Source organism: Netta rufina (assembly GCF_964035555.1).
Source record: "Netta rufina genome assembly, chromosome: 1".
NCBI classification, from domain to species: domain Eukaryota; kingdom Metazoa; phylum Chordata; class Aves; order Anseriformes; family Anatidae; genus Netta; species Netta rufina.
The window spans coordinates 171,322,950-171,347,426 of record NC_140123.1 but is presented as its reverse complement, the minus strand read 5'-3'; the positions used below and the strand labels follow the sequence as shown (position 1 = coordinate 171,347,426).

The following is a 24,477-nucleotide window of genomic DNA, read 5'->3' as shown; positions in this document are numbered from 1 at the left end:
GCCTGGTGACAGGACGAGGGGGAATGGGCTTAAGTTGAGCCAGGGGAGTTTTAGGTTAGATGTTAGGAAGAACTTCTTCACTGAAAGGGTTGTGAGGCACTGGAACAGGCTGCCCAGGGAAGTGGTGGAGTCACCATCCCTGGAAGTCTTCAAAAGACGTTTAGATGTAGAGCTTAGGGATATGGTTTAGTGGGGACTGTTAGCGTTAGGTTGGAGGTTGGACTCGATGACCTTGAGGTCTCTTCCAACCTAGAAAATTCTGTGATTCTGTGATTCTGTGAAAGCACGACCTGTACTCCCCCATCCATCTACTCGTCGTCCCAGTCCCCTAAAGCCCCGTTTGATACCCTTCAGGCCTCTCTCTTCAATATCATCGCTGCCATCCCGGACTATCAATAGAGGATATTATTAATCAGAGGGGCGAACCAGGTTGGGAAGCTTCCTGGCAATGTCCCTGACCCTGGCCCCAGGGAGGCAGCAGACTTCCCTACGGGTAGGGTCAGGCCGAGAAGGGAGTCGCCTACAATGATCACCGATCACCCTTCTTTCTTGGTGGAGGCAATCCTGAGGCGTGGAGTCGACTTCCTTGCCCTAGGCATCCTCCTGGGTAGACTTTTCACCTCACCCACTGGTCTCTCAAGCTCCAGGGCCTCAAACCTGTTGTGTAAGGGCACCTGGGAGGGCAGGGCCGGTGGGGGGTGTTGCCTGCAACGCCGAGCAGGGACCTGCTTCCATTCCTCCGCATCTCCTAGGTCCCCTCCCTCTGCCCCACAGGGCAGGTGTCTCACCCCGGTGCCTTTCCTTCAGGCGCGGCAGCGAGTTGCCCCACAGGTCCATCTCCCACACTCCCTGATAGCCCTCAACCTCTCCACCTCCTCCTTGAGCTCCGCCACCAGGCTGCCCAGGCCATCCACCCGCCCACAGCTTGCACACGGAGCCTCTGCCGCCCTCAGAGGGCAGCAACAGGGGAGGGGACTCCGCTGGCTCTGCCCACACCTCATCAGCCTGCCTCTGGTGCCTCCATGCTGGAAAAAAGCCCTGCCCACCTACATTGCCCAGTTAGGCTGGGTGGGCCTCTGGGAGAGCAGATTGAAGAAAGGGAGAACAAACACACAAAAAAAACACTCAGCCCTGCAGCCCCCAGGCTCAGCGCAGCAGGAGGGCAGGAGGTGCTGCAGGCAGGCAGCAGCAGTTCCCCTGCGGGCTGTGCAGGGAGAGGCCCCTGGTGGAGCAGGCTGTCCCCCTGCAGCCCATGGGTCCCACACGGAGCAGATCTCCACGCTGCAGCCCCCCCATGGGTGGAGGAGCCCCCGGTGGAGCAGGTGGATGTGGCCTGGAGGAGGCTGCGGCCCATGGAGAGCCCCCGCAGGAGCAGGGAGAGGGTCTGGGGGGAGCTGCTGCCCACCCGTGAGGGACCCGTGCTGGAGCAGTTTGCTCCTGGGGGATGGATGGACCCTGTGGTACGGAGCCGTGTGGGAGCAGGTCTTGAAGAGAACTGCTCAGGAGTGGGAAGAGGGGGAAATGGTTTTAGTTTGCTTTTAGTCTCACTGCTCCAGTCTGCTAATGGTATGTGTTATATATGGAGTGGTAATTCGTGTCGAGAAAATGGTTGATATTAATAAAGAAGGGGGAGATTTGGGAATGTGGCCATGGGGGTTGGAAAGCCCCGTGGTTGAGATAATGTAGTAGGTTTACGTGGCAAGGTTTTGGTAGCAGGGGGCCATAGGGGTAGTTTCTGTGAGAAGGATCTAGAAGCTGCCCCATGTTTGGTAAGGGGGACGCACAGCACAGAATTCCAGAAAGCAAAGAGCAGATCTGAAGACATGAGGGAAGCCTGGAAAACTCTGGCTTCCACCTTGTGCAGTTCCTCCCCTGCATTTCGTTCCACACGTGCTGCTCCACCTTGCTATTCAATAAACTTGGCATCTAGCCTGTTGTAGAAGGACAGAATTCTTGAGGATGAAAAAGACCTTCAAGACCATCAAGCGCACTGGTCAAGCTGAGCCCCCGAGCCCCATTGCCAGGAAAGTGGCTGCAGAGTCTGCACAATGCACAGACCGTTGCCGTTTTTAAGGACTGAAAAGCAACATGAGCTCCTAATGGCCAACCCAAACCTCCCCCGGCGCAACACCTCCTCACGTGCTATCCCTCCTCACTGGAGAGAGTTTCACAGGCCGGCACCGACTTGCATGTGAAGACCCAGGCCACCCTGCGCCCACCCTGTGCCTCTTGCCCGTGAGGCCACCCTGCAGTGGAGGTGCTGGGCAGGCGCCCCCTGCCCCCGGAGGGCGGTGCCCCCAGGCTGGATGCCCCTGGTGACGCCCTTTGTGACACCCTTTGTGACCCCCTGCCCGTGTCCTGGCAGCAAAGCCTTGTGCTGCCTGCAGCAGGCAGAGCTCAGTGCTGTCGCCGCCACTGGGGAAGCGACAGCGTGTGTGTGGCCGGGAGTGTAGCTGCGGCTCTGCCCTCGTGTGGTGCCTCTGCTCTGCCACAGGGCTCCCAGCCGTCTCGACTCCCGTCTCCCTGCGCCTCCTGGTGCCACTGCCCTGAGGTGGGCCATGGCCTCGTCCGCGACGCAGCATGCAGGGGGTCTTGTGCTGCATGCCGCGGCTGCCCGCGGCGACCTGGCCCTGCTGCAGCGGCGCCGGTGGCTGAGGAAGCTGTGCATCAACGGGCGGGATGCGGAGGGGCGGTAAGGGGCAGCCAGTGCCCACAGCCAGGCCCTGGCCCTGCCTGGAAGCGCCCAGCCCAGGCGGAAGCGCTCTGGGCCCTGGGCCGGCCCGTCGGGGGCTGTCTGCCTTCATGGCGTATCTGGAATTTGCAGGACTCCTCTGCATCTTGCTTGCGCCAATGGCCACGTGGATGTCGTTCGGTTTCTGCTGAGGAAGAAGTGCAAGCTGAACCCACGGGACAACCTGAAGAACACGCCCCTGATGAGGGTACGTGAAAACACAACGCCGTTGCTGTAGATGGGGCTTGTCAGCTCCGCTCGGAGGGACGACGGCTTCCCGGTGGCATTCTTGACGTAGGCCCACGCAGACACAGGGGCGCTGCGGTCAGCGCAGGACGGGCACGTGTTCCCTGCCCGTTGGAGACCCTCGCGTGTTGGGGAGCTCTCTCTGGCACAGAGCAGCGTAGGCCTTGCGAGTCATTCCCTTCCTGTCTCTGCTCTCCAGGCGGTAGCGTGCAAGCAAGAAGGCTGCGTGGCTGTTCTGCTAGAGCACGGCGCTGACCCAAACGTCGCAGATCGTGGCGGTGGCACCGCCCTTCACCTCGCTGTCCACACTGCTAGCGTGTCTGTGGCGGGGATCTTACTCCAGCACAATGCCCAGATTGACGCTCAGAATAAGGTAACCTGGTAGCTCGGGCAAGGCTGTCCTTCCAAAAAAAAAAAGTGAAGCCACTTTTCTCTCCTATGCTAAGGCAGATTCTCTCTCCTTGCAGATGGGATGCACGCCGCTTGCTCTCGCCGTCTCCTGCAGTTGCAAAGAGATGGTAGAGTTCCTTCTGGAAAAAGGAGCGAACGTGAACGCGAGAGATTGCTCTGGAAGGTGAAGGGTTTTTCAAAAGTTCGCCTGGGTTTCCTTAGCATTGCTCAAGTGAAATTGATCAGAGGCACAGGACCAAGCTTTGCAAAAGAAGCTGGAGCCACACAGGGGGAGTTCCTTCTGCATGCCTTGTGAAAGCAGATCTGCGGTGGCTGCGGTCTTCCTGCAGGGGCTGTTTTCCACGCTGAGGGCTGCAGGAAAGCATTGTCTGCGGTGCTCCCAGCACACAAGTTTGTGCAGCCTCCAGCCTCTGAAGGAGGCTTTGAAGGGCAGAATGGGTGAAGCCCCGAGCAGCCCAGTCTGACCTGATAGCTGGAGACCTGCCTGGAGACCTCCTGAGGTCCCGGCCAACAGCAGGTCGCTCGCGCTTTGCCTTTGCTTTCGCAGTCCCTGTAGGAAAGGGGGGAATCGGTTGCCTGGGAGGCAAACGGAGAGGGGACTAAAACAACAGCAAGGCGAAGCTGATGTCTTTTCCACCTGGTTTTGGATGCTCTAGGAATATTTGCGTGATTGCTGCTGTTGCGGGGGATACGGACATCATTCGACGACTTCTTCGGCATGGTGCCGATCCTTTTAAGAAAGACGTCACCGGCAGGTCAGCCGAGAATTACTTCGCAGCGCTCCATAACACAGAGTAAGTGTTGTGCGTCGCTCATTGCAGGGGGTTGTCCAAATGTCCGTGCTGTCTTATGGGCCGCTTGCAGAGGCACCGGAGTTTAAGGAGGCGTTGAGACCTTTGTGTCGGCTGGGCTCAGTGGCATCTGCGGATGCATCTCCTTCCCGCATCCTTTTTCAGTAGTAGCCCGGGTCTGCAGCAAATTTGTGTTTATTTATCTTCCAAGGTTTAGCTAAGAAGCAAACGTGCAAGTGGTCTCTTCCAGAGCCCCAGGTTCCCCTCTGCCAGGCTGGACAGAGGATGTGACAGCTGTCCAGCAGCGGGGAGTTACCCTGTAGAGGGGAAGAGGCATCTACGGACTGACTGAAGGTGCCTGGAATGAATAGGAAATCTGCGAGAGGAGCGCAAGCAGCAGTGTGTGTGTAACCCTTTATCGGCTGGCTCTGAAGCTGTACGGGCTGGACAATGAACGGCTGCTGCTTTTCTAGCGAGGACTGTAGGCGAGGCTGTGGTTACTGTTCCCCAAATGGATTCCCTTTCTTTCTGTCTGTAGTTTGAATGAGATACTGGAGGAAGCCGCGAGCTCGGAAGTCCCGGGACAGTCTCCTGCAGATGCTGCAAAAGGCACAGCAGTGCCCGAAGGCTCCTGCCCAGTGACAACTGGTGGGTACCGATTAGGCACACTCGCGCTGAGCGGAGTAGGCGGGATCCTTAAAAGTGGACGAGATGATGCGGAAAGCCCACTCTGGCCTGTAGCAGAGTAATAACCCACTTCTGGGACGCAGGGCTGGAGTGATGGGGAGAAAGAGAGTGAAGGAAACACAGTGACTGGTTTCTCGCCTCCTTTGCAGGTGCTGTCCTAGCAGCAGCAGAAGCGAAGCAAGACCAAGATAATGACCCTTGTGAATCCTTGTCTGCAAGTGGGAAAGTGGGAGATGGAGAGATTCAGATCCTGAAATTTGACGAGGAGCCTGGAGAGACGGAGATGGACACTCCGTTGCCCAGGAAGCGATCTGAAGGTTGAACCCCTCAGAGGGAAATGGTTGTCATGGGGCGATCTTTTCTGTTAGCGCTACGGAAAGAGCACTCTTTCCTGTTGACTTCCCGTCAGCACGAGGATGCTTTGCACAGTGCTTCTATAATGCCTCCTGGCCAGTGCAACGCGCCCCGAAACACCAGGGTCTGGAGGTGTCGTCCAGAGACCAGATGGCCCAAACTGTCCATGCCCCAGGACTCCTGCTCGCCAGAGTCTCTTCCTGGATGCCCCCAGCCACTTGTGGGGTGCTGCTTAGAGCCACGTGCGCTGTCATGCTTAGGCACCTCCTGCTGAAAAGGAGGCAGCAAGAGGTGGTGAAGCCAAGAGAATGCCGTGCTGCGGCTGGGTGCGAAGGCACCCTGGGAAAACACTTCCTATCTGCATTTGTACTGCGGAGTTGAACCGCTCTGCGTCACTTGATGCAGGGCTTGAGGGATGGGGAAAAGCAGAGAGCAACGGACACTCAGAGCGCCTCGTTTCTGACTTCCTTCGCAGATTCCTTGCTGCTGCTGTCAATAGAGGACGATGAATTTGGAGATGAAGGCGAAGATGGAGGTTCCAATGCTGAGGTATGATTCTGAGGATGACGAAGCTGTGGCAGACGTTGTGCTTCTGCATCCCAAGTGCTGAAAGACAGGGCAGTGGTGCGTTTTTTCTGGGCAACCCTTCCACGCTGCCTGACTGTCTGTGTTCTTGCTCACTCAGGGGTCTGCGAAGGAGAAAGAAAACCTTCCAGAAAAACAGGATGCTGAATCTCAGCCGCATTTTCGGGACAATACACAGGTGACTGTGCTGAAGAGTGACGCAGATCAGTTGTGCAGACGCCTGCTGGTGGCGGGCACGATTTCTTAGGTTCAAATTGCAGCTGCAGACCGATCTACTGACAGGATCGAATGAGTAAACGCGTCTCTCGTCTTGTCGCGTCCTTACTGACTTCTGCATTCTCGTGTAATGCCGTTTCTTCAGGGTGTGGTCAGACAGCTGCCGCAGGAGCTTCCCCGTGCTCCCGAAGAGCAGCCCAAATCCCAAGCTCCTCTTGAAGACGCGATGCACCGCCACGTGCACCTGAAGGAAGAGAAGAGGCGTTTGCAGACGGAGTTGGACAAGAATAAAGACAAGGTATGGCAAGGCAGTCTGCTGCCGCCTCTGCAGGGGCCCAGGTGTTTTTCGTGGCAAACCCAAGTGGGGATCTGCTCCTGTCGGGGGGCTTTGTGTAAGCCCGGCTGGTAGGGAACGAAGGTAGACGTCGGAGAGGGGCCAGTACAAAAGATGCTGAAGTACATGTAACGTGGCTTTTGAGAGGTGCCTGGAGAGTCGAATCTGTCGACTCCTTTTTGTGAAGCCTAAGCTCACTTGTGTGAATCCCTGTTGCGATTTGACAGCTGCTGCGATTGCAACAACAGTATATTCAGCGCTTGAATTACATAGTTGGCCTCCAGCAGATTGCTATAGAGAAGATGGAGAGGGAAGTAACAGCTTCTCGTGTGAAACAGCAAAGCGTTCAGGTAGCATCTGCTGCAGCTGCGGTTATGAAACATCTGGAGGAGTGCGTGCAATGGTAAGGGAGTACGAGAGGGGGAGCAAGGCTTCACTTTCGGGGACTGTGTGAAAGCCAGAGGGTTGCCTTCTTGCCGCACAGCAAGTTCGTGCAGGCTTCTGAAAGATGCTTTTGCTTGGGGCTCTGCTACTTCATGCTCTTCTTCCCGGCTTAATACTCTTGAGGCCTGCTGTATCCACGCGACTATAATTGCTTGTATGTCTTTCTTAGGCTCGAAGCTCGACAAGCCAGACTGGAAGCCATGGCCCAGCAACAAGCCATGATCATCGAGGACCTCGAGAAAGAGCTGCGAGCCTCTTCCTCATTAAACTAGCCATAGACTTCCCTCTTCGTGAGCTCTTGAGCCTAATACTTTATCACGTGGGGAAATCACAGAATCACAGAATTTCTAGGTTGGAAGAGACCTCGGGATCATCGAGTCCAACCTCTGACCTAACACTAACAGTCCTCCACTAAACCATATCCCTAAGCTCTACACCTAAACGTCTTAAAGACCTCCAGGGATGGTGACTCCACCACTTCCCTGGGCAGCCCGTTCCAATGTCTAACAACCCTTTCGGTAAAGAAGTTCCTCCTAACATCCAACCTAAACCACCCCTGGTGCAACTTTAGCCCCTTCTCCCTCGTCCTGTCACCAGGCATGTGGGAGAACAGACCAACCCCCACCTCGCTACAGCCTCCTTTAAGGTACCCGTAGAGAGCAATAAGGTCACCCCTGAGCCTCCTTTTCTCCAGGCTGAACAAGCCCAGCTCCCTCAGCCGCTCCTCGTAGGACTTGTTCTCCAGGCCCCTCACCAGCTTTGTCGCCCTTCTCTGGACTCTTTTGAGCACCTCGATGTCCTTCTTGTAGCGAGGGGCCCAAAACTGAACACAGTACTCGAGGTGCGGCCTCACCAGAGCCGAGTACAGGGGGACAATCACTTCCCTAGCCCTGCTGGCCACACTGCTTCTTATACAAGCCAGGATGCCGTTGGCCTTCTCAGCCACCTGAGCACACTGCTGGCTCATATTCAGCCGACTATCAACCAATACTCCCAGGTCCTTCTCCGCCAGGCAGCTTTCCAACCACTCATCTCCCAGCCTGTAGCTCTGCTTGGGGTTATTGCGCCCCAGGTGCAGGACCCGGCACTTGGCCTTGTTAAACTTCATGCAGTTGGCCTCAGCCCATCGGTCCAGCCTGTCCAGATCCTCCTGCAGAACCTTCCTACCCTCGAGCAGATCGACACACGCACCTAACTTGGTGTCATCTGCAAACTTATTGAGGGTGCACTCAATGCCCTCATCCAGATCATCGATGCAGATATTAAAGAGGACCGGCCCCAGCACCGAGCCCTGGGGAATGCCACTAGTGACCGGCCTCCAACTGGATTTGACTCCATTCACCACGACTCTTTGGGCCCGGTATCCAGCCAGTTTCTAACCCAACGAATCGTACACCAGTCCAAGCCAAGAGCAGCCAGTTTCTTGAGGAGAATGCTGTGGGAAACGGTGTCAAAAGCCTTGCTGAAGTCAAGGTAGACCACATCCACAGCCTTTCCCTCATCCACTGACATTGTATAAACTCACTTTAGGATAGAATAAATCTGGTGGTTAAAAATTAATGAGAACAAAATAGATATCTTGTTATCTGTCGACCTTCTGTTATGTTGAAGCATCTTGTTAATTGAAACATCCCGTTATCTGTCGACCCTCAGTCAGGCTGAGACTTGAGATAACTTGAGTCAACCTTCTGTTATGTCTTGTTAACTGAGACATCCCGCTATCTGCCGACTCTCAGTTAGGCCGAAAGCCAACTCAGCATTTCTGCAGCTTCAACAACTGATTCATCCAACCTGGCATTTTTAAGCAAAAGGTGAAAAGTGCATCACGAGGAAGACCTACGGTCTTCCTCCCAAAGACCACTGCCCACATCCCGAAGACCCCGGCCCACAATTCTTGGAAGGCTTTGTGCAAGGACTGATAAGCTAATTAGCATATGAAGCGAGAGTAGGCGGGTTTAGGTAATGAATACGTACAGGCATTAATAGAATAGTCATTGTTTTGCTGTATAAATATGAGATAGTTTGTTACTTTGAACATGCACGATAGGTGGAGAGATCCCCTGTGCATCCAGCGCTGCAATAAAGAATATACCACTTAAGGAAATTTCGGCTTCGATCTTTGAATCACCAACAAGCGCTTCACATTGTCATAGAGGGAGATCAGGTCTGTCAAGCAGGACCTGCCTTTCATAAACCCATGCTGACTGGGCCTGATCGCCTGCTTGCCCTGCAAGTGCCGCGTGAAGACTCTCAAGATAATCTGCTCCATGAGCTTTCCTGACACTGAGGTCAAATGACTGGGCTGTAGTTCCCCGGGTCTGCCCTCCGGCCCTTCTTGTAGATGGGCGTCACGTTTGCCAGCCGCCAGTCAGCTGGGACCTCCCCCGATAGCCAGGACTGCTGATAAATGATGGAAAGTGGCTTGGCCAGCTCCTCGGCCAGTTCTCTCAGTACCCTCGGGTGGATCCCATCCGGCCCCATCGACTTGCGCACATCCAAGTGCCGTAGCAGGTCGCCAACCATTTCTTCGTGGATAGTGAGGGCCACATCCTGCTCCCCATCCCCTTCCGCCAGCTCAGGGTACTGGGTATCCAGAGAACAACCGCTTTTGCCGCTAAAGACTGAGGCAAAGAAGGCATTAAGCACCTCCGCCTTTTCCTCATCTTTCATAACAAAGTTTCCCCCCGCGTCCAGTAAAGGATGGAGATTCTCCTTAGTCCTCCATTTTGCGTTGATGTCTTTGTAAAAAGATTTTTTGTTGTCTTTAACGGCAGTAGCCAGGTTGAGCTCCAGATGAGCTTTGGCCTTTCTAATTTTGTCCCTGCACAGCCTCGTAACATCCTTATAGTCCTCCTCAGTGGCCCGCCCTTTTTTCCAAAGGTTATAAACCCTCATTTTTCTCCTAAGCTCAAGCCACAATTCTCTGTTGAGCCAGGCTGCTCTTCTTCCCCGCCGGCTCGTCTTTGGGCACGTGGGGACAGACCGCTCCTGCGCCATTAGGATTTCCCTCTTGAAGAGCGCCCAGCCTTCCTGGACCCCTCTGCCCTTCAGAACCACCTCCCAGGGGACTCTGCCAACCAGTGTCCTGAGCAGCTCAAAGTCAGCCCTCCAGAAGTCCAATACAGCGGTTTTGCTGGTCCCCTTCCTGGCCTCGCCAAGAATAGAGAACTCCACCATTTCGTGGTCACTCTGCCCAAGACAGCTTCTGACCACCACATCTCCCACCAGTCCTTCTCTGTTTGTGAAGAGAAGGTCTAGCGGGGCACCTCCCCTGGTAGGCTCACTAACCAGCTGCGCCAGGAAGCTATCTTCCATGCTCTCCACAAACCTCCTAGATGGCTTTCTCTGGGCTGTGTTGTGCTTCCAGGGTATGTCAGGGAAGTTGAAGTCCCCCACGAGAACAAGCGCCAACAATTTCGCAACTTCTGTCAGCTGCCTGTAAAACTCCTCATCCGTCTCCTCATCCTGGTTCGGCAGTCTATAACAGACCCCAGCCAGGATGCTTCCCTTGTTGACCTTCCCGCCGATCCTAACCCAAAGGGACTCAACCTTGTCATTCCCAGCCTCGAGTTCAACAACACTGATAGATTCTCTAATATAGAGAGCCACACCACCACCCCTTCTGTGCTGCCTGTCCCTTCTGAAGAGCCTATAGCCAGTCATTGCAGTACTGCAGTCATGAGAGTGGTCCCACCACTTCTCCGTGATGGCAACCAACTCGTAGCCTGCCTGCTGCACAATGGCTTCCAGCTCCTCCTGTTTGTTACCCATGTGCATTGGTGTAGATGCACTTCAGCTGGGCCATTGCCTTATCCCCCAGCCTTGCCATTGCTGCTGAACTTGCCACTGTGGTGGAACTCGACTGCCCACTCCAGCGGAACCAGGACAGATAAGGTTAGACTCTTAAAGATGAGGCCATCAGGAATATAAAAGAGTTTAGAGGGAACAAAGAAGGGTGATTCAGGAGACTCCATGCAGTCTCAGCTTTCTTGTTCTCCAGCCGTTAAGGCATGGATGTTTCTGGGTGTTTGCTGTTGTTGTTACAGTCCAAGTTGTTTGACCAATGGAAAGTTGTTTTGAAAAGAACTGCTGTGGGGAGAAGGGTATAAGAGGGGAGCCTGCCCTCAAGATAAAAAAAAAGGCAACACGATGAAGTTACATCAATAAAGAAGCAGGAAAAAGGAGTGAAGAGGAGCAGGCTGGCAGAATGGAGGCCAGGACAGGAACAGGCACATTGATTGCCTCATGAAGACAGGTTTGGCCAAACTCAGCAAACTGCTCGGAGAAGCTCGTACAGAAAGTCGCTGGAAACAGGCGGCACCAGAGCTGGGATCTCAGCTCGAGCTGAGAGAAGCGGACCCGTGCACACAGCTGCCCCTCGATGGTAAGCAGCTATGCGTTATGGGGAATCATACGTCCTTAGGAACAAAGACTGTCCTGGTAACCTTACAGCTTATTCTCCTTATTAACAATCGGACAGTTTATGGTCCTGAAATATGGGACCAAATTGAGGTCAAGTTGTGGGACTCTGCAACTAGAAACGACAAGGTTGCGGGGGGATTGCTCGGCACCTGGCGAGCAGTCTCTGAGGCCTTAAAGAGCCCTGTGGGACCGCAGTCACAAACGTGTGGCTTGCCAGACAGTGAGGGAGCTGCGGGCTCCTTTACTGATCCGACTGCTACGCCATGGGCCCCTCTGCTGCCACAGCCATCGAAGGCCTTTGCTGTTCTGCCCCCTGCTGACCTGGACGTGCCTTTGGACCCAGGCCTATTGGCCTTGAAAAGGAGCTGGATATGCTTTTCTTTGATCCGGGAAGAACGGGATACATAAGGCCTGAAGGCCCAGTTGCTTGACAACTTAAAGCGAGACATATTGTTCAAAGGGAATGGAAAATGGAGACTGTTAAGTCATGGAACTTAAAGGATTGTTTGTTACCTTTCCTGATTGTATAGGCATATTTGCGTTTAGTATGTAAAGCGATGTTCTGTATATTTAGGATGTTTGATGTTCGTGTGTGCTTGTTGGTGGAGCATAGACTCCCCACACACCCAGCACTGTTTACTTGCCTTTTATACATTTTATACCTTTTATACCTTTATAGCTTTTATACCTTTTATAAATATTTGTTTTATAAATATTACAAAATTCAGATTGAGACTTCATTTATAACGTATGTAATAAATTATATTAATCTCCCTATGTTGAGTCTATTTTGCTTGTGACAATAACTGAGCTGTCTCCCTGTCCTTAACTCGGCCCTTGAGCCCTTTCCATGATGTTTTCTTCCCTTCCTCAGACGGAGAGTGAGAGCTATGCTCTCAGCTGCACAGCAAGGTAAAATCACCACACATCATCAGGAGAATCACATAACGTAGGGCTACAGGTACAGCCGAATTCTTTCCAAATAGAATATGAGGGTTATTGATTCCCCAAATAAACACAGCACTTACAGGGTAACCAGATGTCATACTTTTTTCCAAATGTGGAGGCTAGAAGTGGTATAAGAGACGTTTCAGAATGAGGTAAACACGCTACACAAGCTGTATACTGAAATAAAAATTCTAACAGTGATTCAGCCATATTATGAAATTATTTCAAATTAAACAGAAAGAAAAATATGCTTACAAAAATCTAAAAATAAATCTAGGTTGACCCTAACAGCAAATTGTAAATTTAACTCATTCACAAAGAGTATTTCCTACTGTGTTAGACAGACCAGACCAAAGCACAACTTGAAATAGCTTCACTGCTATTCCCATGGCACTTCTTCATGGTTCCTTCTAAAATACCTGCTCAACCTCAGCTTATCTCCTTGAGTTTAAATCTGAATTAAGACTGATACTGTACACATAATGTCACAACACTCCAGTGGACTCTACTTCCAACCCAGACTTCAGCTTTATTTGCACAAGTGTGCATTCTGAAACAACGTCCGTTCAGAACAGACAGCTCTTTAATGGTTTATGTCAAAGACCTCAATTTTAAGCCCTTTGAAAACTCAGAATTCAGAGTATTTTTATGATGCACATATTTTTATTTAGAATGTGTTCTTGCAGGTTCACACATTTTAATATTCCCTTCTATCAGCGCAGTTCCCAGAAATAATTCCTGTCAGGCAACACGGTTTTCTGAAGATAGTATTTTCCACCTTCATAGCATTTTCAATAAATTCTATAGATCAGATTACAATAAAGTGCACATATTCCTCTGTGATACAGGCAACAAAGCTGTGGACTGAAAAAATAAGTCATATTGCAAGTTCAAAACCACACACACACACACAAAATAAAACTTGCTGTGGCCATTTAGCACCCCACAATTAAGTTGTCCCACTAAGTACAACCAGAAATATATATATTTTTAAATGTCTGATATCTTAAAAAAACAAAACAAAACAAAACAACAAAAAAAAACTCATATTTAAAAATAATGTTTCATTTTTAATTAGACTCTGAAAAAAAAATAAAAATCATTAATTCATATAAGTCTTGAAGCCTACAGCTTTCCCCAAGGCTGGCAGTCTGCCTTGACAACTTGTATTACGTATTTTACCCTTTGGATCCAGGCTTCAAGCTTGCAAAAGCTTTGGAGTTCTTCAGGGAATGCGAAATTTCATTGAGAAAAGAAATAAAATGAGAGTCCCTTTCTGACTTCTTAGACTCAAAAATGACTACGATGGTAAAATGAGGTTCGGGGCGAGTCAGAAAGTATGTGCTTTGGACTTTGTCGTCGTAGAAGTGAACAACCTTCTCCAAGCTGTTGAGGTCAGAGGTTCTGTCAGTCATAATCATGATTACGTTGGGCCAGTGCATCACAGGCCTGTCGCTGGGCAGAGACACCACTGCGGGGTACTGATCCACTCCTTTGGGGGCTTCCCTGTAAGAATGGGGGTGATGATAACCGTGCCCCTGAAAACTCTCCGATCCACGATTGTCAAAAATCAAGGAAACGTTGACAGCATCATATTTCCGAATGAAACTGGAAATTTTCCCAAAGTAATCAGGATTTGTCTTTGCAGTCAACGTTTTCATTTCAGATGCTGTTGTTTGTCGACTAAGGGCCTCGTGAAAGTAAAAGCTAAACTTGGCAAGGAGAATGTTTTTGAGTTTCATCAGCCAGAGGAAGAGGTGTGGAGGTTGTACTGCTTTTTGAGACTGCCCTCCAAACAGATGCTTCTTGGTCTCTCGCTGTTTCTCAAAAATTTGGCCCCACGTCTGTAGTTTTGTGTGAGCGCTGTGCAAGTTGACCAGGGATGGCAGGAACTTCCACTCTGAGATCTGAGCCTGAGCCTTTAAGAGATGTGCAAGCACATCTACTTCCAGCTGGAAACTGCTTTCAAGAGGACTGAGGATTGGATGATGAAATCTAGAAAACACAACGGTATTCGAGACATGAGAACTGCTGTACACAGCAGTGAAATTACCAGCTAATGTTTGTCAATTCACATACAGAACACCACACAACGGAGGCTACAGTGTAACACACACAAAAAAATCACCTGGTAAGTTTAAAAACTCCTCTTTTAACGCAACTAGGACAAACATTTTAATAAACATACAGCACTTCATATTTAACAAAAGCAACCATCAGGCCTTTATCAACGCAAGGGAATACTCTTTGACCAGCCCAAGAAAAGGCAACAGTTATCTTGATCCACAAGCTACCATAGTGCCACTCCTCTTTAAAATCAGATCTAAGAATTTTTTAAGAAAGAATTCAGATTTTTTTTCTTTAATTTTTTCTTCCAATTTGAAATCCCTTCTAGTGGCAGTATGTCTTGATAGTCATAGAATAGTGCTAAGATATTAAGTTAAAACAAAAAGCTATCTTACGTTATAAATTCAATGTGTATGTAGAGAAGCTATGAGGAAACCAAACTGACTTTTATTCTTTTCTTTTTAATTCACAATAAAAATGTGATGGGAAATTAGTCAATAGAATCACAATTGACTGTATTTACCAATGAACCCGGTCCCAAATTTTGAATGTTAGTGTGCTTAGAGCAATAAAGGAGAAAAAACATTTGGCAGGACTTCGTAATATCACAACAAAGATGCTCTAAGAATCATTTTTTTCCTCTCTAAAAATCCAGGACAAGATCAGCTCTGAAATTCACAGAAAAAAATCTCATCTACAAGGTAGAAGTGTCACTGTACATCTTGTTCACTGGAGTGACCCTACCATTCAAACAAGTCTCAGTGGAATTTGAATAGATCCATTCTATGGGTTTCTTTCCCACCTCGTTTTCTTCACATCTTATCCAAAAATTGTGTGATCTTAAAAATATTTTCAAGTGTCCCTTTTTTTCTCAACAGACACAACACATATGTTGAAAGGATTTGCTTTTAAGATGCAAGTCCAGGTTTATTGGAAGGAAGTGAAATGCTGGATGTGGTGGAACAACTGACGCAGCATTTTCTGCAAAAAGGCTCAGTTGGGGGACCTGCCAGCTTCTGTACACAATGTATGCCAGCAGCCAACACGTCCTTCTGCTGTAGCAGTGATCCAGTGTTTACCAACTACTCTGGTGGGTTGAAAAGTCCAGAGCATGTTTGAATTTCTTTAAACAAATAAGGGTCAACTAGAAATAATATTCCCATAATAGCCAACACTACATTTTTTTCAATGGTTTAGGTATTCAGCAGAAAAGAAAAAGAAAAGTTTTGTCGTCATGTATTAGAAGGGAGGAGAAGCACTATGCAACATTATTTATTCCAGATATTCCCACAGTCAGACTAAGCTTATTTTTCAACCTTAAAACCAATTAAAAAACTCGCTGCCGTGTCTCCTGGATTAATGTTTTGACGTACGGCTTCCCACTTCCACTTTCCTTCATGGCTCATTGCTATTTCCATGTTTCGCTGCACGGCAGGAGTTGCTAAACTGTTTTAATCCAAAAATATGCTTCTCAGCCACAGCTGAGAAGCCTGATATGGTTGCAGAGGAAACAGGAAAGTTAACTACAGCAGATAGTCTGAGTACATAACCTAATACAGAAGCACCTGACTGAGCTCGGTATCACTTAAACAGATGGGCTTTTGCGCTATTTCGGTAAGCCAGAGTGTTAAGAACTTAACTGCACATTGGAAATTTGATTCTTCCCCCAATGGTTCTTGAAAGCAGAGGGATGATAGATTTGTTTTGCAGACCATAAACAAGTCACATCATTCTTCATTTCCTTCTAGAGAACACAGATACATACAGATCTGCAAAAAGCTGACTAGATGAAGAGCGTTTAACACTTCAGAACAATTACATCAAGATAGTTTACTATTTACTTATTCACTCCTCACTAGGTGTTTAAAGGCTCCTGCTTCTGATGCTGTTTTAATTAGTGCAGTTAAATTATCCCTTTCTTTCAGAAATACTCTGTACATTATTGGGGAGAGCCAAACGACTGAAATAGCTCTAGCAGCCTCTTAGGGTGTCTTTATCATAAAGATTGCTCCTTATCCCCAAGCAAGATCATCACTATTTTCCCAAGGAGACATTTCTCATTTCCTATTATTTCTTCCTTATTTCTTATTATTAATAGTGCATTAGAAGCACAAATGCATCTCTGAGACTCAGTTTTGATTTCCAGATTTTTAAACAGTGCTGTTGACTAAGCACACACTCAGAACAAGTGATAATAACCAGCGTACATCGTAAAGCAACTTTGCAACAAGCATACCTTCCTTTACTCTTCTACTGTCTGTCTTACCAAGGAAAAAAAAAAGCAGTTTCATTCTTCCTTGGACGGACTGCTCTGATATTGTGAATGCTTACAAGCTGAGAATCACCGAAAAGGACTAGTAAGATGACAGACTGGCTCTGACTTTCACATAGCAAAACTACACTACAATTCCCTTAAATTATTCCTAAAATTAAGGGAGCCAGCTGCAGTGCTTAGATTTTGAATGTCAGAAAACAGCACCAAGTTATCTTTATTTTTTTACACTTACTTTAAAAATCCTAGCTGTATAAATAAAACCTCAGAACATTCCCCTGAAACGTCCTCTTTGATATTATTTCACTAACAGAGATTTAAAACAATCCAGCTCCATTTGGAAACTATTTTCCAACCACAGACACCTTGTTTTACTTTTAAAATCAAGAATTGGCCTCTTAGTCTGTTGTTGGGTCATTCAAGACTTCTCTTGTTTTTACACTGAATCACTTGCAAGGATCACAATTTAGATCTGCTCATCAGAGTTTAGATCACATTTAGATCTACTCATTTACTCATCCCAGTGATTTAAAGACATCCTGGGGTTCTTGTAAAAGGAAGTATTAAATCTTAACTTCAAGAAACCACAAATGCAGGGACCAAAGACTCAAAAGTGGTCTTTCTGCTGGCTCCAATAGCTCAAGAGAAGGGATAACAATGCCATCAAACCCCTCCATCTAGGCCAAAAAAAAAACAATCTGTAGAATTAATTTGAAAATTTCCTAGAGACAGGCATATGGAGTCTAATACATGGCTTTTAGAATAAAACAGACGTATTCTTGATTAAAACTGGCACAGAAATATCTGTTATATTTCTACACTAATTTTACTGAAGCCCATATGAAATTAAGTCTTGTTTCCCCTCCACACACTCCTAATAAAAAAAAGAATTCTTGTACTTTTTCCATGAGGAAAATGATTCTCCCTTTCTGCTGAGCGTGAATTAGGAATTGGTAAGATCATTTCTATAACATGCTGCATAGATTAGGGGTTGGGGCATCTAATTGTCTTATTTTAAGCCCTCAGCTCATGTTTGCACACCGCTCCCCAACGCTCACATCGTGTGTGAATTCACGCAGGGGGCCACACTGCTCAGCAATCAAAGGAGAGCAAAACCTTCAGGCTTGCTTTGAACCTCAACACCATTTATTACAAAACATGGCTGAGTACTTACTGTCAGCAAACAAGCACTGACCTTGAGCTGTATTTCTTTAAGATGGATTCCAAAATGTTTACCAGTTCCTCAGAGTTAATGAACTTTTGGGTGCTGAGCGTGTACATTTTTTCATAGAAGTCAGCAATTTCCATCCGAGCCTGAACAAAAAAACAGAGCTGTTCAGACAGGTGAGAAAGCAGCTCTTCCAAGTGAGGAGCTGTTCCTCCTAGTGCATTGCGACCCGTCGCCACCACCTTCTTCAGCTCATTGTGCAGGGATGTGTAGATGGTTCGGATGGAGTCCTTTCGGCTGAAGAATGACTGACCACCTGTTCAGATAAATAGGGAGGTATTACCAAAATCCAGGGACAGCAGAGATAGACAGCAGTACTGGAAAAAATAAAACCGTGCTTGTTTTTCCCCAGGTGTTCCCAAGCCTTATTTGATCACACCATTTTTCATCAAGAAATAAATTTCAGCGTGTTGTTTTGTGAGTGCCTGAGCTGCATGTAGCAGAAAGTCAGAAGCACTCTACCTGATTTGATGCAAGTCACGCTTGTCCTTATTCCTTATTTCAGCAGCCAGCGACTGCTGCAAGATTTCTTTAACCCCTTCACATTGGCCGTAACTAAGGTGTGACCTTTTTGATACCAAGGGGTTCGGTAATTTTGCTATTATGCTACATAACCTGGAAATGGTGTTACCTGTGCAAGTCAGAAGAATCAAGTCATTGAGGAATGTTAATAGGCTCCACTGCTGTTAATAGCTCTAGATCTCTTGAAGAGAATTCCCCCAACAATACCACTTGAAACGTCAAACACTCAGACTTACAAAACCAGACGTTTCCAGCCCCTACACCATCTAATATAAGCCAGAATTCACAGGCAAAACAATCGTAGCTTATCTCAGCAGGACCACAGCACAGGTTAATGCATAACTAAAACTGAGAAAAAAAGGTCAGGGCTTCTTTCTACCTGCTCAATGCTATGAGGAATTTAAAAAAAAATTAAAAGTGGCCATCACGCTCATGGTTTTTATAACTGTCTGCAATTTTTTTCACATATACTATTCAAAAGTAACCTTAGCAATTTGAGGCAGAAAAGCACAGGATTGGTTCTGGTGGATAAACAGCTGGCTTTCCAAGGCAAGAACTGCCCCCAGGTATCGGCAGAGCAGCAATCACCCATTGCTGTAGTCTAGGAAGTTTGTAAGTGTTATACATGGAGTGGTAATTCGTGTCGAGAAAATGGTTGATATTAATAAAGAAGGGGGAGATTTGGGAGTGTGGCCATGGGGGTCAGAAAGTCCAGGGGTTGATGGTAACATCAAACTCTTAACAATGAGGCCATCAGGAATATAAAAGAGTTTAGATGGAACAAAGAAGGGTGATTCAGGAGACTCCATGCAGTCTCAGCTTTCTTGTTCTCCAGCCGTTAAGGCATGGATGTTTCTGGGTGTTTGCTGTTGTTGTTACAGTCCAAGTTGTTTGACCAATGGAAAGTTGTTTTGAAAAGAACTGCTGTGGGGAGAAGGGTATAAGAGGGGAGCCTGCCCTCAAGATAAAAAAAAAGGCAACACGATGAAGTTACATCAATAAAGAAGCAGGAAAAAGGAGTGAAGAGGAGCAGGCTGGCAGAATGGAGGCCAGGACAGGAACAGGCACATTGATTGCCTCATGAAGATAGGTTTGGCCAAACTCAGCAAACTGCTCAGAGAAGCTCGTACAGAAAGTCGCTGGAAACAGGCGGCACCAGAGCTGAGATCTCAGCTCGAGCTGAGAGAAGCGGACCCGTGCACACAGCTGCCCCTCGATGGTAAGCAGCTATGCGTTATGGGGAATCATACGTCCTTAGGAACAAAGACTGTCCTGGTAACCTTACAGCTTATTCTCCTTATTAACAATCGGACAGTTTATGGTCCTGAAATATGGGACCAAATTGAGGTCAAGTTGTGGGACTCTGCAACTAGAAACGACAAGGTTGCGGGGGGATTGCTCGGCACCTGGCGAGCAGTCTCTGAGGCCTTAAAGAGCCCTGTGGGACCGCAGTCACAAACGTGTGGCTTGCCAGACAGTGAGGGAGCTGCGGGCTCCTTTACTGATCCGACTGCTACGCCATGGGCCCCTCTGCTGCCACAGCCATCGAAGGCCTTTGCTGTTCTGCCCCCTGCTGACCTGGACGTGCCTTTGGACCCAGGCCTATTGGCCTTGAAAAGGAGCTGGATATGCTTTTCTTTGATCCGGGAAGAACGGGATACATAAGGCCTGAAGGCCCAGTTGCTTGACAACTTAAAGCGAGACATATTGTTCAAAGGGAATGGAAAATGGAGACTGTTAAGTCATGGAACTTAAAGGATTGTTTGTTACCTTTCCTGATTGTATAGGCATATTTGCGTTTAGTATGTAAAGCGATGTTCTGTATATTTAGGATGTTTGATGTTCGTGTGTGCTTGTTGGTGGAGCATAGACTCCCCACACACCCAGCACTGTTTACTTGCCTTTTATGCCTTTTATAAGTATAAATATTACAAAATTCAGACTGAGTTGAGACTTTATAACACTTTTATAAATATTACTAAATTCAGATTGCGACGAGACTTCATTTATAACATAAACGAGTAGCTCTTGCCGTTTTATCATTTTTTTTCCTTCCTGCTAGCACCAAATTCGCTTTTTAAAGCCAGCTGTGCGGATTTTCCTTGCCTGTGAGGTTCTCTTAGTGCAGGTTCACGCTGGCCACCCCTTCGCTACCAACACCGAGGCTGAACTTTATGGCCGGGCAGGCTCCCCTCCCCCGGCCAGCGCTGCGGGACCCCCGGCTTTCAGTGCCCGCGCACAGACCCGAGTCCGCTGCCGAATCGCCCAGCAGCTTTGCAGCCCCCTCCCCAGCACCGGAGCTCTGGGGAGCCCCCCGCCTGCCACCCCCCGCGGGCGGTACCTAGCTTCTGCCCGAGGAAGGCCATGCTGTGGTACGCCTTCTCGGCCGCCGCCAGGTGCCCCAGCGCCGCCAGCAGGGCCAGCCAGCTGCCGCCCGCGCTCCTGTTGCCCTCGCGCTCCTTCTCCACGTTGTCCTTGGCCTTGTCGTACGAGAAGATGCCGAGGTGCGAGAAGAACGTCTCCAGCACCGCCTGCTCCACCGGCACCGGCGCGCCCAGCGCGATCGCCTCCCCCATCCCGCACCCGCACCCCCGCCCGGTGCTCCCGGCCCCGGCCCCGGCCCCAGCCGCTTCCTCCCGCCCGCCCCTTCCGCATCCCCCGCTCCGCCCAGCGCCCGGCCTGTCGGGCACTGCAGCTCCCCGAGCAGGCGCTGGGTGGACTCTTCCAACCCCGACGATTCTCTGATGCCCACCCCCTTCCACCGCATTAACCCCACGTGGAGGTAGCAGGCAGCTCTTCCCCACCTCCAGCCGCACCCCTCCGCCACCCCCACAACAGCACCGCCCTCCCTTTCCCCTAGCCCCTCTTCCCCTCGTGCTCTGCTGGCAGCTTGTAGGAAACAGAAGGAAAGGGGCTCCGGGGAAGGAAGGGGAAAAAAAAAAAAACACTGGGGAGTTTTTCCAAAGAAAAGCGGGAGTCAGAGGTTCAAATCTGTCTTTATTACAACACAGAGCCAACAGCACGTTTTTGCATTTAGAAAAATGTGTTTGGTCTCTTGGTGGTGAAACGGGGCTTGTGCTGCTGACGCAGAACTCTGTGCGGCAGAGGGAACTTGATCTTCGAATCCTGCAAGAGAAATATTTGCGTTAGTTGAGAAGTTAGATGAACACCAAAAACAGTTTGCAACAAATCACTGGGTTATAATTCAGCAGGTCATTTATGTAATGCATCCGTTGGTTAGATACACTGCATAGGAGGTAATGGATGCAACTGTTTTATGGTTCTTTCTGAACAAAAAGCCCTTTTAAGGCAAATTCCCTGTAACATAATATGCATTTATTTGGAGTACTCTGTAAGGCCTGATCACAGCATACTGTAACTGCAAAGCTATGCCTGCCAGTTCGGTCCCCTCCCCACATTTCCCCACAAAACAAACCCGTACCAGACAACAAAGCCCCCCCCAGCCCGATATTGAATTGGGACCCAGCAGGTGCCACAGTTTCACTTCACTCACATGGAACTGCTTGACTGCCGGCCTACGGCACTTGCTCGCAGCGATTTCCTCCACCTTCATGATCTGAATAGAGTGAGCACGGGCACGGTGACGGGCTCCCATATCACGGTCTGTAACGAGAGAACCCCTTAAAATAAATCTTCACACATTCTCAATTCAGAATCTTACCAGCATCCTTCCAAGAAATATGAATGTCACCCACAACCTCTAAAATGCCTGGTTAACTCTGCTTCATCACTTTATTTCCACCAGCTAGAGCGATGGCAGAACTGTTCATCAGAGAACCAAAGTGCAGCAGCCAATTCCACCTGGAAGTCGTAACAGAACCTCTCCAAGAGAATGCCATCTTACTGCTCTTGCCTGATTTCAAGGAGTTACGAACTTACAGAAAAATCTATATGGGACTTCCCCCCACACAAAAGAAAAATATAATTCAGAATCAACAATGAAACACAATTATTGGGAAAATGGGTTTTTCTAAAAATTCTCAAGTGATACAGTCAGGGATTGTTACTTAGCCCACAGTTTACCTTATGGAACAGGAGGGTCTGTACATAAGCTGCCTGAAAACTCCTCCCTGTGGCAGTCACACTGCCTTAAGATCGCGATGTCCATAGCTCATTTTACAAGACAGGCCTATTGCAGTACCGTGCTCACAGTGTCCCCCATGAAGACCTAACCTACTAAACCTTCATCTGCTACAATATTCTCGAGCATGCAGCTTTCAAAATCATTGTGCTATGACAAATCAAGCTCTCAGACTGCTTAAGCAAGCTTTTGGGATGTTCGTTAACTTGCAAGGTAATGTAGGACCTTAAGTTTCACTTCCAAGAGCACCTCAGCACTTGAAAGGCGACAAGATACATTTAATATCTGCACACATTGCAAGAACATCATTACCAAGAACAACGCTCTTTGGGTTTTTGTGTGCAGTTTGTGGCATTTTGAATTCTTCCAGATTCAACTGTCAATAGCATCGGCTATACAAATGGTCTGTCCCTCAAATACTTCATATAGCAGGAACCCGGAGAACCTGACAGAAATAATCTCCCCACATGAACTAGGAAGATAAACTCAACCATTTCAAAACACTATATATAGTAAAATAAATTTATATAGCACCTTAAAGGTTATGAAACTGTTGCCCTGTGCAGCAAATTTTTTTACTGGAATTACAGAAAGTCACACTAAGGGGAAATATTTTCAAGTTAGAGAAAACGTATCATTAGTAAGGGAGCACAAACATCTGCAGACTTCTCCAGCCACTTCACAATCTGGATTCCGAGTGTTTCGGTTACTGTGGATGAAGACAGCGCTCTCACCTAGCCTTCACACCCAATTTAAGATCTGAGCTTGTGTTATGTACAGGTCCTACCATTCTGTACCTCCAGCAGCTACACATACTTACAGCACTGAGTGACAGCACCCGCAGTGGTCAGGTCCCTGTACTCCCTGTACATGTTGTGAGTTCCACTGCGGGAGTCATAGCGCAACCAAATGCCAAAGTTCTTTACTCGCAGGGGGGACTTCTCATACACCTGGAATTAGACAAGAGCATAAAAGAAGTTAAAAAAAAAACAACATCGTTTGTGTTTCACCACTTAATTATATTAAAGCTCTTATGAGAGCACTGTAGAAAGTTCTTCTGTCAAACAACATTTGGTCTCTTTTCCCACACCAATGTGGCGGCAGTCAAACCTTAACGACTCAGTGTGAAATTACTAGACTTCAGCTCTACATCGCAGCAAAAATAAGTAAAAAAGAACACCCTTTAAACAGCAAGATAGATACACCCAGATATCGATTTTTGCAAGGATTGTGAAAGTCCATGTAACTCTTAAGAGGCACATGCCACAATGAAAAAGTGTGAAACCCAGGGAACAGCAGTGAATGATATAATTCATCATATGTTTAAAATATTAAGCTAATGGGATTTTGTTTTAAGCTCCCTGGATATGAATTACCACTTTGAAAAAGTGAATTTGTTGCTCATCTTCACAACAAATTGAAGATGAATTTTAACTTTGCCCCCTCCCCCCCAGCGCTTCATATAAATTCCTTCTATGTATACCAGCTGGCACCCCCCAGAAGCCTCCCAGACTATCAGGTCTTCCAGCGCGCACCTGTCCGCAGTACACGATCTCTCCCGAAGACTTCTTCATCTTCTTCAGCTGGGACACGAAGTACCAGAACCGGGACTTGGCAACCACGTGGTTGGGGGCGAAGATCCGCATGCGGTACAGCGGAGGAGTGGCGCATTTCGGCGTCGGCAGGCACCGCCCGACCACCTTGTACTCTCGCAGCTGGGGGCAGACGCAGGGCGAGCCGTGAGCGGCCCGCTGCCCGCCCGCCCCGGCCCCGGGCCCGTCCCCGCCGCGGCCTCCTCAGGCGCCGCCGCCATCTTGGCCGCTCGGCTCCCTGCAGGGCCGCGCGCGGAGCGCCCCAACCCGCGGCACCGCGCTGCCAAAGGCCGCCTCGACCCCAGATCTTGATCCCAATTCCAATCCCAGTCCTAATCCCGACCCCGATCCTAATCCTAATCCCGCCGCGGCCGCACTCACGGTGCCCGACGCCTTCATGGTGCCGCCGCCCGCCGGAAAGGAAGGGGCCGCGCGGGGCGCCTCCTCACCTCAGCCACCGGCCCCGCCCCCCGCCGCGCCGCGCCGCGCGATTGGCCCAGGCAGCCGTCAATCACCGCCGTGCGC

At 49.0% G+C, this 24,477-nt stretch overlaps 2 protein-coding genes across 3 annotated transcripts; both read right to left on the bottom strand.

The window, feature by feature from the left end:
* Positions 1 to 12,844: 12,844 nt before the first annotated feature.
* Positions 12,845 to 20,834, bottom strand: KICS2 (KICSTOR subunit 2; the record flags this gene model as incomplete). Of its 2 annotated transcripts, XM_084306016.1 has the most annotated exons (4): positions 12,845 to 14,164; positions 17,704 to 17,840; positions 17,919 to 17,992; positions 20,600 to 20,834. In XM_084306016.1, the coding sequence occupies 4 exons, from the start codon at positions 20,832 to 20,834 to the stop codon at positions 13,348 to 13,350; spliced, it is 1,263 nt and encodes a 420-aa protein (XP_084162142.1). In that variant the 3' UTR covers positions 12,845 to 13,347. The 2 variants fall into 2 exon arrangements, with proteins under 2 accessions (XP_084162142.1, XP_084162141.1); XM_084306015.1 differs by having other exon boundaries at positions 17,704 to 17,992.
* A 401-nt stretch (positions 20,835 to 21,235) lies between these two features.
* Positions 21,236 to 24,430, bottom strand: RPL18A (ribosomal protein L18a). Its single transcript, XM_084306003.1, has 5 exons — positions 24,334 to 24,430; positions 23,896 to 24,075; positions 23,181 to 23,310; positions 21,773 to 21,882; positions 21,236 to 21,384 (listed from the first exon to the last, which is right to left on the bottom strand). Exons 1-5 carry the CDS (start codon positions 24,349 to 24,351, stop codon positions 21,292 to 21,294), a joined length of 531 nt encoding a protein of 176 aa, XP_084162129.1. The 5' UTR covers positions 24,352 to 24,430; the 3' UTR covers positions 21,236 to 21,291.
* Positions 24,431 to 24,477: the final 47 nt, after the last annotated feature.

Coding starts and splice junctions, on each gene's coding strand:
- RPL18A (XM_084306003.1), bottom strand. Junction 23,311..23,895: donor AGATCGTGTACTGCGGACAG/GTGCGCGCTGGA, acceptor GTCTAATTCCAG/GTGTATGAGAAGTCCCCCCT. Junction 21,883..23,180: donor GGGTGCTGTCACTCAGTGCT/GTAAGTATGTGT, acceptor CTCTCGTTACAG/ACCGTGATATGGGAGCCCGT.